This window comes from Tachypleus tridentatus, chromosome 7 (genome assembly GCF_004210375.1).
Source record: "Tachypleus tridentatus isolate NWPU-2018 chromosome 7, ASM421037v1, whole genome shotgun sequence".
NCBI lineage: Eukaryota > Metazoa > Arthropoda > Merostomata > Xiphosura > Limulidae > Tachypleus > Tachypleus tridentatus.
Window position 1 is genome coordinate 101,129,782 of NC_134831.1, and position 12,916 is coordinate 101,142,697.

Sequence of the window (12,916 nt, forward strand, 5' to 3'; positions counted from 1 at the left end):
GCACAGTTTTCACTAGAAAATGTTGCCACATATGGTCCTTCTCTGTCTGACAACTGTACATCTTGACAATAGCCCTTCAGCACAGTTTTCACTAGAAAATGTTACCACATATAGTCCTCTGTCTGACAACTGTACATCTTGACAATAGCCCTTCAGCACAGTTTTCACTAGAAAATGTTACCACATATAGTCCTTCTCTGTCTGACAGCTGTACATCTTGACAATAGCCCTTCAGCACAGTTTTCACTAGAAAATGTTACCACATATAGTCCTTCTCTGTCTGACAGCTGTACATCTTGACAATAGCCCTTCAGCACAGTTTTCACTAGAAAATGTTACCACATATAGTCCTTCTCTGTCTGACAGCTGTACATCTTGACAATAGCCCTTCAGCACAGTTTTCACTAGAAAATGTTACCACATATAGTCCTTCTCTGTCTGACAGCTGTACATCTTGACAATAGCCCTTCAGCACAGTTTTCACTAGAAAATGTTACCACATATAGTCCTTCTCTGTCTGACAGCTGTACATCTTGACAATAGCCCTTCAGCACAGTTTTCACTAGAAAATGTTACCACATATAGTCCTTCTCTGTCTGACAGCTGTACATCTTGACAATAGCCCTTCAGCACAGTTTTCACTAGAAAATGTTACCACATATAGTCCTTCTCTGTCTGACAGCTGTACATCTTGACAATAGCCCTTCAGCACAGTTTTCACTAGAAAATGTTACCACATATAGTCCTTCTCTGTCTGACAGCTGTACATCTTGACAATAGCCCTTCAGCACAGTTTTCACTAGAAAATGTTACCACATATAGTCCTTCTCTGTCTGACAGCTGTACATCTTGACAATAGCCCTTCAGCACAGTTTTCACTAGAAAATGTTACCACATATAGTCCTTCTCTGTCTGACAGCTGTACATCTTGACAATAGCCCTTCAGCACAGTTTTCACTAGAAAATGTTACCACATATAGTCCTTCTCTGTCTGACAGCTGTACATCTTGACAATAGCCCTTCAGCACAGTTTTCACTAGAAAATGTTACCACATATAGTCCTTCTCTGTCTGACAGCTGTACATCTTGACAATAGCCCTTCAGCACAGTTTTCACTAGAAAATGTTACCACATATAGTCCTTCTCTGTCTGACAGCTGTACATCTTGACAATAGCCCTTCAGCACAGTTTTCACTAGAAAATGTTACCACATATAGTCCTTCTCTGTCTGACAGCTGTACATCTTGACAATAGCCCTTCAGCACAGTTTTCACTAGAAAATGTTACCACATATAGTCCTTCTCTGTCTGACAGCTGTACATCTTGACAATAGCCCTTCAGCACAGTTTTCACTAGAAAATGTTACCACATATAGTCCTTCTCTGTCTGACAGCTGTACATCTTGACAATAGCCCTTCAGCACAGTTTTCACTAGAAAATGTTACCACATATAGTCCTTCTCTGTCTGACAGCTGTACATCTTGACAATAGCCCTTCAGCACAGTTTTCACTAGAAAATGTTACCACATATAGTCCTTCTCTGTCTGACAGCTGTACATCTTGACAATAGCCCTTCAGCACAGTTTTCACTAGAAAATGTTACCACATATAGTCTTCTCTGTCTGACAGCTGTACATCTTGACAATAGCCCTTCAGCACAGTTTTCACTAGAAAATGTTACCACATATAGTCCTTCTCTGTCTGACAGCTGTACATCTTGACAATAGCCCTTCAGCACAGTTTTCACTAGAAAATGTTACCACATATAGTCCTTCTCTGTCTGACAGCTGTACATCTTGACAATAGCCCTTCAGCACAGTTTTCACTAGAAAATGTTACCACATATAGTCCTTCTCTGTCTGACAGCTGTACATCTTGACAATAGCCCTTCAGCACAGTTTTCACTAGAAAATGTTACCACATATAGTCCTTCTCTGTCTGACAGCTGTACATCTTGACAATAGCCCTTCAGCACAGTTTTCACTAGAAAATGTTACCACATATAGTCCTTCTTCTGTCTGACAGCTGTACATCTTGACAATAGCCCTTCAGCACAGTTTTCACTAGAAAATGTTACCACATATAGTCCTTCTCTGTCTGACAGCTGTACATCTTGACAATAGCCCTTCAGCACAGTTTTCACTAGAAAATGTTACCACATATAGTCCTTCTCTGTCTGACAGCTGTACATCTTGACAATAGCCCTTCAGCACAGTTTTCACTAGAAAATGTTACCACATATAGTCCTTCTCTGTCTGACAGCTGTACATCTTGACAATAGCCCTTCAGCACAGTTTTCACTAGAAAATGTTACCACATATAGTCCTTCTCTGTCTGACAGCTGTACATCTTGACAATAGCCCTTCAGCACAGTTTTCACTAGAAAATGTTACCACATATAGTCCTTCTCTGTCTGACAGCTGTACATCTTGACAATAGCCCTTCAGCACAGTTTTCACTAGAAAATGTTACCACATATAGTCCTTCTCTGTCTGACAGCTGTACATCTTGACAATAGCCCTTCAGCACAGTTTTCACTAGAAAATGTTACCACATATAGTCCTTCTCTGTCTGACAGCTGTACATCTTGACAATAGCCCTTCAGCACAGTTTTCACTAGAAAATGTTACCACATATAGTCCTTCTCTGTCTGACAGCTGTACATCTTGACAATAGCCCTTCAGCACAGTTTTCACTAGAAAATGTTACCACATATAGTCCTTCTCTGTCTGACAGCTGTACATCTTGACAATAGCCCTTCAGCACAGTTTTCACTAGAAAATGTTACCACATATAGTCCTTCTCTGTCTGACAGCTGTACATCTTGACAATAGCCCTTCAGCACAGTTTTCACTAGAAAATGTTACCACATATAGTCCTTCTCTGTCTGACAGCTGTACATCTTGACAATAGCCCTTCAGCACAGTTTTCACTAGAAAATGTTACCACATATAGTCCTTCTCTGTCTGACAGCTGTACATCTTGACAATAGCCCTTCAGCACAGTTTTCACTAGAAAATGTTACCACATATAGTCCTTCTCTGTCTGACAGCTGTACATCTTGACAATAGCCCTTCAGCACAGTTTTCACTAGAAAATGTTACCACATATAGTCCTTCTCTGTCTGACAGCTGTACATCTTGACAATAGCCCTTCAGCACAGTTTTCACTAGAAAATGTTACCACATATAGTCCTTCTCTGTCTGACAGCTGTACATCTTGACAATAGCCCTTCAGCACAGTTTTCACTAGAAAATGTTACCACATATAGTCCTTCTCTGTCTGACAGCTGTACATCTTGACAATAGCCCTTCAGCACAGTTTTCACTAGAAAATGTTACCACATATAGTCCTTCTCTGTCTGACAGCTGTACATCTTGACAATAGCCCTTCAGCACAGTTTTCACTAGAAAATGTTACCACATATAGTCCTTCTCTGTCTGACAGCTGTACATCTTGACAATAGCCCTTCAGCACAGTTTTCACTAGAAAATGTTACCACATATAGTCCTTCTCAGCACAGTCTGACAGCTGTACATCTTGACAATAGCCCTTCAGCACAGTTTTCACTAGAAAATGTTACCACATATAGTCCTTCTCTGTCTGACAGATGTACATCTTGACAATAGCCCTTCAGCACAGTTTTCACTAGAAAATGTTACCACATATAGTCCTTCTCTGTCTGACAGCTGTACATCTTGACAATAGCCCTTCAGCACAGTTTTCACTAGAAAATGTTACCACATATAGTCCTTCTCTGTCTGACAGCTGTACATCTTGACAATAGCCCTTCAGCACAGTTTTCACTAGAAAATGTTACCACATATAGTCCTTCTCTGTCTGACAGCTGTACATCTTGACAATAGCCCTTCAGCACAGTTTTCACTAGAAAATGTTACCACATATAGTCCTTCTCTGTCTGACAGCTGTACATCTTGACAATAGCCCTTCAGCACAGTTTTCACTAGAAAATGTTACCACATATAGTCCTTCTCTGTCTGACAGCTGTACATCTTGACAATAGCCCTTCAGCACAGTTTTCACTAGAAAATGTTACCACATATAGTCCTTCTCTGTCTGACAGCTGTACATCTTGACAATAGCCCTTCAGCACAGTTTTCACTAGAAAATGTTACCACATATAGTCCTTCTCTGTCTGACAGCTGTACATCTTGACAATAGCCCTTCAGCACAGTTTTCACTAGAAAATGTTACCACATATAGTCCTTCTCTGTCTGACAGCTGTACATCTTGACAATAGCCCTTCAGCACAGTTTTCACTAGAAAATGTTACCACATATAGTCCTTCTCTGTCTGAGAGATGTACATCTTGACAATAGCCCTTCAGCACAGTTTTCACTAGAAAATGTTACCACATATAGTCCTTCTCTGTCTGAGAGATGTACATCTTGACAATAGCCCTTCAGCAAAGTTTTCACTAGAAAATGTTACCACATATAGTCCTTCTCTGTCTGAGAGATGTACATCTTGACAATAGCCCTTCAGCACAGTTTTCACTAGAAAATGTTACCACATATAGTCCTTCTCTGTCTGACAGCTGTACATCTTGACAATAGCCCTTCAGCACAGTTTTCACTAGAAAATGTTACCACATATAGTCCTTCTCTGTCTGACAGATGTACATCTTGACAATAGCCCTTCAGCACAGTTTTCACTAGAAAATGTTACCACATATAGTCCTTCTCTGTCTGACAGCTGTACATCTTGACAATAGCCCTTCAGCACAGTTTTCACTAGAAAATGTTACCACATATAGTCCTTCTCTGTCTGACAGCTGTACATCTTGACAATAGCCCTTCAGCACAGTTTTCACTAGAAAATGTTACCACATATAGTCCTTCTCTGTCTGACAGCTGTACATCTTGACAATAGCCCTTCAGCACAGTTTTCACTAGAAAATGTTACCACATATAGTCCTTCTCTGTCTGACAGCTGTACATCTTGACAATAGCCCTTCAGCACAGTTTTCACTAGAAAATGTTACCACATATAGTCCTTCTCTGTCTGACAGCTGTACATCTTGACAATAGCCCTTCAGCACAGTTTTCACTAGAAAATGTTACCACATATAGTCCTTCTCTGTCTGACAGCTGTACATCTTGACAATAGCCCTTCAGCACAGTTTTCACTAGAAAATGTTACCACATATAGTCCTTCTCTGTCTGACAGATGTACATCTTGACAATAGCCCTTCAGCACAGTTTTCACTAGAAAATGTTACCACATATAGTCCTTCTCTGTCTGACAGATGTACATCTTGACAATAGCCCTTCAGCAAAGTTTTCACTAGAAAATGTTACCACATATAGTCCTTCTCTGTCTGAGAGATGTACATCTTGACAATAGCCCTTCAGCACAGTTTTCACTAGAAAATGTTACCACATATAGTCCTTCTCTGTCTGAGAGATGTACATCTTGACAATAGCCCTTCAGCACAGTTTTCACTAGAAAATGTTACCACATATAGTCCTTCTCTGTCTGAGAGCTGTACATCTTGACAATAGCCCTTCAGCACAGTTTTCACTAGAAAATGTTACCACATATAGTCCTTCTCTGTCTGAGAGATGTACATCTTGACAATAGCCCTTCAGCACAGTTTTCACTAGAAAATGTTACCACATATAGTCCTTCTCTGTCTGACAGCTGTACATCTTGACAATAGCCCTTCAGCACAGTTTTCACTAGAAAATGTTACCACATATAGTCCTTCTCTGTCTGACAGCTGTACATCTTGACAATAGCCCTTCAGCACAGTTTTCACTAGAAAATGTTACCACATATAGTCCTTCTCTGTCTGACAGCTGTACATCTTGACAATAGCCCTTCAGCACAGTTTTCACTAGAAAATGTTACCACATATAGTCCTTCTCTGTCTGACAGCTGTACATCTTGACAATAGCCCTTCAGCACAGTTTTCACTAGAAAATGTTACCACATATAGTCCTTCTCTGTCTGACAGCTGTACATCTTGACAATAGCCCTTCAGCACAGTTTTCACTAGAAAATGTTACCACATATAGTCCTTCTCTGTCTGACAGCTGTACATCTTGACAATAGCCCTTCAGCACAGTTTTCACTAGAAAATGTTACCACATATAGTCCTTCTCTGTCTGACAGCTTGTTTTCACTAGAAAACATCTTGACAATAGCCCTTCAGCACAGTTTTCACTAGAAAATGTTACCACATATAGTCCTTCTCTGTCTGACAGCTGTACATCTTGACAATAGCCCTTCAGCACAGTTTTCACTAGAAAATGTTACCACATATAGTCCTTCTCTGTCTGACAGCTGTACATCTTGACAATAGCCCTTCAGCAGAGTTTTCAGTAGAAAATGTTACCACATATAGTCCTTCTCTGTCTGACAGCTGTACATCTTGACAATAGCCCTTCAGCAAAGTTTTCACTAGAAAATGTTACCACATATAGTCCTTCTCTGTCTGACAGCTGTACATCTTGACAATAGCCCTTCAGCACAGTTTTCACTAGAAAATGTTACCACATATAGTCCTTCTCTGTCTGACAGCTGTACATCTTGACAATAGCCCTTCAGCACAGTTTTCACTAGAAAATGTTACCACATATAGTCCCTCTGTCTGACATCTTGACTGTACATCTTGACAATAGCCCTTCAGCCCTTCAGCAGTTTTCAGTAGAAAATGTTGCCACATATAGTCCTCTGTCTGACAACTGTACATCTTGACAATAGCCCTTCAGCACAGTTTTCACTAGAAAATGTTACCACATATAGTCCTTCTCTGTCTGACAGCTGTACATCTTGACAATAGCCCTTCAGCAGAGTTTTCACTAGAAAATGTTACCACATATAGTCCTTCTCTGTCTGACAGCTGTACATCTTGACAATAGCCCTTCAGCAGAGTTTTCACTAGAAAATGTTACCACATATAGTCCTTCTCTGTCTGACAGCTGTACATCTTGACAATAGCACTTCAGCAGAGTTTTCACTAGAAAATGTTACCACATATAGTCCTTCTACGTCTGACAGCTGTACATCTTGACAATAGCCCTTCAGCACAGTTTTCACTAGAAAATGTTGCCACATATAGTCCTTCTCTGTCTGACATCTGTACATCTTGACAATAGCCCTTCAGCACAGTTTTCACTAGAAAATGTTACCACATATAGTCCTTCTCTGTCTGACAACTGTACATTTTGACAATAGCCCTTCAGCAGAGTTTTCACTAGAAAATGTTACCACATATAGTCCTTCTCTGTCTGACAGCTGTACATCTTGACAATAGCCCTTCAACACAGTTTTCACTAGAAAATGTTACCACATATAGTTCTTCTCTGTCTGACAGCTGTACATCTTGACAATAGCCCTTCAGCACAGTTTTCACTGTAAACTGGTTTTTGCAAAATCTATGTCATGACCACACCACTACTCCCTGCTTGGTTTGAATAATTCACCTACTGTATACAGACAATAGTTACCTAGGGGTCATATTAATAGTCTAGATGCACAGATATCTGTAAATATTTCAGCTGGAGACTTAACTGGTATATCTTACGTATGGAATAGCATTAACACCCACTTCATTATCCAGCTGCTTGAAGTATACGAAAGTTGATCAGATATGTTGTGGTGAAATGCTTATATGTTATTTGTGTTACTTTTCAAAACGGAAATCTTTCTTAATTGCATAGCATTGCCTAGGACATGTGGAAGGCTTTACAACTTGCCTTTGTGTTTATGCATTTCTCACCTGTTATGCAATGCCACATTTTACTTATCAAGGCTGAGGCATAAACAGTTACAAATCTCTTTCTGGCTGGTCCTGTGGCCCAAACTGATCCACATTCCTTCATGACATTAAGCACAAAGGATATCCCAGTTTTGGAAATTCTAAATCCCCTACCTGAACTTGCATTTCCAAGAGCAATCAATTTTTAGTGGCATCAAATTACCTACAAAATGCCAGACAAAGTAAACTTATGTTTCTGACATATGATTCAACAACAACTTTATAGTGACTATGGATGTCATGTACATTTTCAAAATCATTTTAACAAAATGTACTCAATCCTCTGTATAAGCAATGTCTTGGTTTGGTGAGATCTCAAATTGGATACAAAATCTTAAACATGTACACTCCAACCAAACTTTTTACCTAGTAAAGTTGAACAGGCATTCAAACCCAAATACTTGTATGTGTATCTCATTATCTCATCTCTTCAATTATGACAAGTTTCTCTTATCTTAAACTAACCAAAACCCATTTTGACTTTGGACATGCTATAAAACTAATTAAAAGTACTGGTACAAAAACCTCTCAGTAAATTAATACTGTTTAACACTCACTGTTTATTTCATATAAGTGATAAAAGTTAATGATTAAGAATTTTCTACATCATCTTCATGGAAGTAGAAAAACTTAGTAAGAACAGTTTTTATTCAAAGCTTTTAAACTGATCTAAATTTTAAGCCAATGACCAATTTGTAGGATGTGGTTAATATAAAACCCCAATGACAGGATAAAAGCCAACATCTTTAATTTCCAACAAGTGAAAGAAAAATGGAACTACATGTCTCAGATCATCTTTCATTATATAAAGTCTGTATTTAACTGTGCTTTTACATATTCTTGTAGTGAATGATGACCTAATATCTTAATGAGAAATTCCAGTAATTCAAATAAATTACAAGCCAAATTTCAATAAACCAAAAATAAAAATAGCTTTTCTTAGGTCACTAACTTCCATAAATACAAGTCTCTATGGGCTACATCTTATAGTCACCAGTAAGAATACAGAAATTCTATACAATTTTTAGTGTCTCAACAAAGTGAGAAATACATAAAGTTTAGATGGTGTGAACTAGAAATGGGTTGAATATGTAAATGAAGTGACAGGATCATTGTTAGAAAACATTAGAGATTATAATAAATTTCAGTAATCTCAAGCTGATGGCTTGCACTGTCCTTGTGGTGTTCTAATATACACCACACACTCGCATCATTAATTTGTTTCTATTAAATAACATGACATGTAACCTCATCACTAAATGTGATTCAACTTAGAAATGCTTATAAAAGATGTGTTGGCTTTCTCATCAGTTTCTTCATTATTTGGATTGCCATAAACAAAGCATATATTAAAACATGCTTATCAGTGATGTCGAGAAACCCACTTGTTGACGATGACCGAAGAAGGTCGAAACGTTGTTCGCTCTTCAATGTAAAATATTTTCTCAACCCAAACGATCCGTGTTTACATATAGAAAACATGTTTATGTTCTTGCTTTAGGTTAACTTGATATAAGTAATAATTTCTAAAGTTATACATTTGTGAAATGAATATAAATGGTGGAAAGAAGCTATTGTTTTGCATGAAAGGCTTTTAACTTCCACAGAATAACTTTCATATCAAATATATGAAAAAAAAATAGACTAATAAACCTGACAAGACAAAAAAAAAAAGTGTATTTTCATAGCTTACGTAGGCTTTATCAATGGAAAAAATAAGGCTTCTTAAAGCTAATATAGACTCACCAGATGGCCTGAAATACAAATGATACAATAAACCTTTAGAATACCAATCTAATATGGATAAATCCCACAACTACACTCTTAATATTATGGGCACATTTCTTACCAATATGGATAAAATTTTGTCATGACAGGTATACATCAGTTCTGATTATATCTCAATTGTTGGTACTGTAAGGGTTAAAAGAAGTCATACAACCTTGATAACTAATAATTACTACATAGATATGCATCAAACCAACTAACATGACTATTCCACGTATCGTCCTTTCTCGTGTTATTATCAGAGTCCTCCTCAGAGACTTCAGAGTTATCTTCAGTTAATAACAAGTTGTCTTGTGAAGGGTTGGTTCCATCCCCTAAGCTAATTCATGATAAATCAAGGAAAAATTGTGTTATACACATTCAACACACAGATCTGTTACACACATTCAACACATAGATCTGTTACACACATTCAACACACAGATCTGTTACACACATTCAACACACAGATCTGTTACACACATTCAACACACAGATCTGTTACACACATTCAACACACAGATCTGTTACACACATTCAACACACAGATCTGTTACACACATTCAACACACAGATCTGTTACACACATTCAACACACAGATCTGTTACACACATTCAACACATAGATCTGTTACACACATTCAACACATAGATCTGTTATACACATTCAACACATAGATCTGTTATACACATTCAACACATAGATCTGTTACACACATTCAACACATAGATCTGTTACACACATTCAACACATAGATCTTTGTTCACTAAATAGCATTTAGCTAATGTTGAAAATTCAGCAAACAAAATATACTTTATAATGAAAAAAAAAATGATGGCAAAGACAAACTGGAGAATAAAATAATATAAAACAAGTGACTAAAAACACACATGGTTTGCTTTTAAAGTGGAAGTTAAAATGTTATTCCATGGTTTACTATACACTCACTTAAAACATATCACATTACAGTAACGTTGCACGAAAAACATCATGTCTTTCTCAGTTTTATGTGCTGATACAAAACTTTAATATTTTATTTACAAATAATCAGTACAAGAATATGTCTGTTATGTGACTAATAATAATTATAAAAAGAACATTAAAAACAATAATATGTAAAGGAAAAGAGAGTGAAGTATACTTTTCAGAGTATGGTGTATGCAGTTAAACATGTAACAATAACACTGAGAAACAGTAGATACTGCATAGGTAAATACTGAAATACAGCAGTAGCTGGAATAAATTGGATAACAAATAATATCAGTGTAGGTCATAGTAAGAAAGGTGAAGAAGACCTGGTCAGTGGTCATAGCATATATTAACTGCAACCTATCTAGAAGTACTGTATCTATAAATGCACCTAATGACCACTGACCAGGTCTTCTTCACCTTTCTTACTATGCCCTACTCTGATATCACTTGTTATCCAAATTCAATTTAGTCAGTCAAGTAGAGTCTATAAAAAAAACACACCATAAAACAAAGTTTGTCACTTCACATCCTGACTTTGGTAATGGAAACATCAGATCAAGTGTATCACTTCAATAAGCACAACAGGACAAATCAATATTAAAGAATCACGAACATAACAAACAAAAGTCAACTTGTATTCTGGTTATAACTGGATCAAGATAATTATGAAGTAAAAAAAAATGTTAAGTTTATGTTACATTACAAAAAAAAGGTACACTATATGTACATACTGATAACAGTTTTTAAAATAAAGGTACAAAGGGATTTAATATCTACTTTAACACACTTATCAGACTATAAGAAGGCTTTTTTGTTTTTATAAATTTATCACTACGTATACAAAATATATTCATAATTATGAAGTGATAAATAATTTGAATAAAACTTTTTTCAATAAAGGATACAACTGACGAAATCCTGATCTTTTTCTTCGAGAGAACAACTTTGCAAGTTGAGTAAACTTGCGTTTCGATACTGAAAACGACAACAGTTCTTACATAATATGATACATCATTCTATATTGGTTTCTATATTTTCTTACTTCCTTAAATGAAGCATGTTAATGATTTATGTCAACAAACATCCACAACATTACCTATTCAACTAGACACTTGAAGTACATATGCTTATTATTACTGACTGGTAATGTGCTACTTTTGTATAGCTTCTGACAAATAAAATAAGGTACGACATATATATATCTAAGAACAAATGTTATATTACTTAGTGAGTAAGAACAAATGTTATAATACTTAGTGAGTAAGAACAAATGTTATATTACTTAGTGAGTAACAAAAAATGCTATATTACTGAGTGAGTAAGAACAAATGTTATATTACTCAGTGAGTAACAACAAATGTTATATTACTTAGTGACTAACAACAAATGTTATATTACTCAGTGAGTAAGAACAAATGTTATATTACTCAGTGAGTAAGAACAAATGTTATATTACTCAGTGAGTAACAACAAATGTTATATTACTCAGTGAGTAAGAACAAATGTTATATTACTCAGTGAGTAAGAACAAATGTTATATTACTCAGTGAGTAAGAACAAATGTTATATTACTCAGTGAGTAACAACAAATGTTATATTACTCAGTGAGTAACAACAAATGTTATATTACTCAGTGAGTAACAACAAATGTTATATTACTCAGTGAGTAACAACAAATGTTATATTACTCAGTGAGTAACAACAAATGTTATATTACTTAGTGAGTAACAACAAATGTTATATTACTTAGTGAGTAACAACAAATGTTATATTACTCAGTGAGTAACAACAAATGTTATATTACTCAGTGAGTAACAACAAATGTTATATTACTCAGTGAGTAACAACAAATGTTATATTACTTAGTGAGTAACAACAAATGTTATATTACTTAGTGAGTAACAACAAATGTTATATTACTCAGTGAGTAAAGCTTGATAATAATTCATCTTAATAAAAGAACAACAGATGTTAATTCAAATTAATCAGACTCATTGTTTTACAGTTTATGTTTTCCAAGAAGTTCCTTTTAAGCTTCAAGATTGTGCCCTTATACAAGTTTTAACAAAAGGAATATTTTATTTATCAATATATTTCAGGGTTACAAAAATCATTTTCATTCATTTCTATTTCACTGCCATACAGTATTACCTTTTCTACAATTGTTTTTAATACGTTTGTTCCTTGTGGTTTAAAATATTTTTGCAGAAGGTGCCATAAAGGTATTTAAAGTTTTAAGATGTTGTACAAATATAATTTATTTTGTAGTTAAACAGTATCACAATGCTTAACATGCTGATGCCTCAGAAGAAGCAAGAAATATGAAACACGGGACAAGTTCAACATTAGTAATTTTTATCATTTTCACTATAAGAGAAAAAACAAAGTAC

At 36.0% G+C, this 12,916-nt stretch overlaps 1 protein-coding gene across 2 annotated transcripts in view; it reads right to left on the reverse strand.

The window, feature by feature from the left end:
- LOC143256299 (CUE domain-containing protein 1-like) overlaps positions 1-12,916 on the reverse strand; it is an 87,844-nt gene that overhangs the window by 59,244 nt on the left and 15,684 nt on the right. For both annotated transcript variants that reach the window (XM_076513363.1, XM_076513362.1), the window contains exons 5-6: positions 11,432-11,501; positions 9,776-9,893 (exon numbers count right to left, since the gene is read on the reverse strand). In XM_076513363.1, the coding sequence (XP_076369478.1) occupies positions 9,776-9,893; positions 11,432-11,501 (188 nt within the window). The remainder of the gene's footprint in view (positions 1-9,775; positions 9,894-11,431; positions 11,502-12,916) is intronic.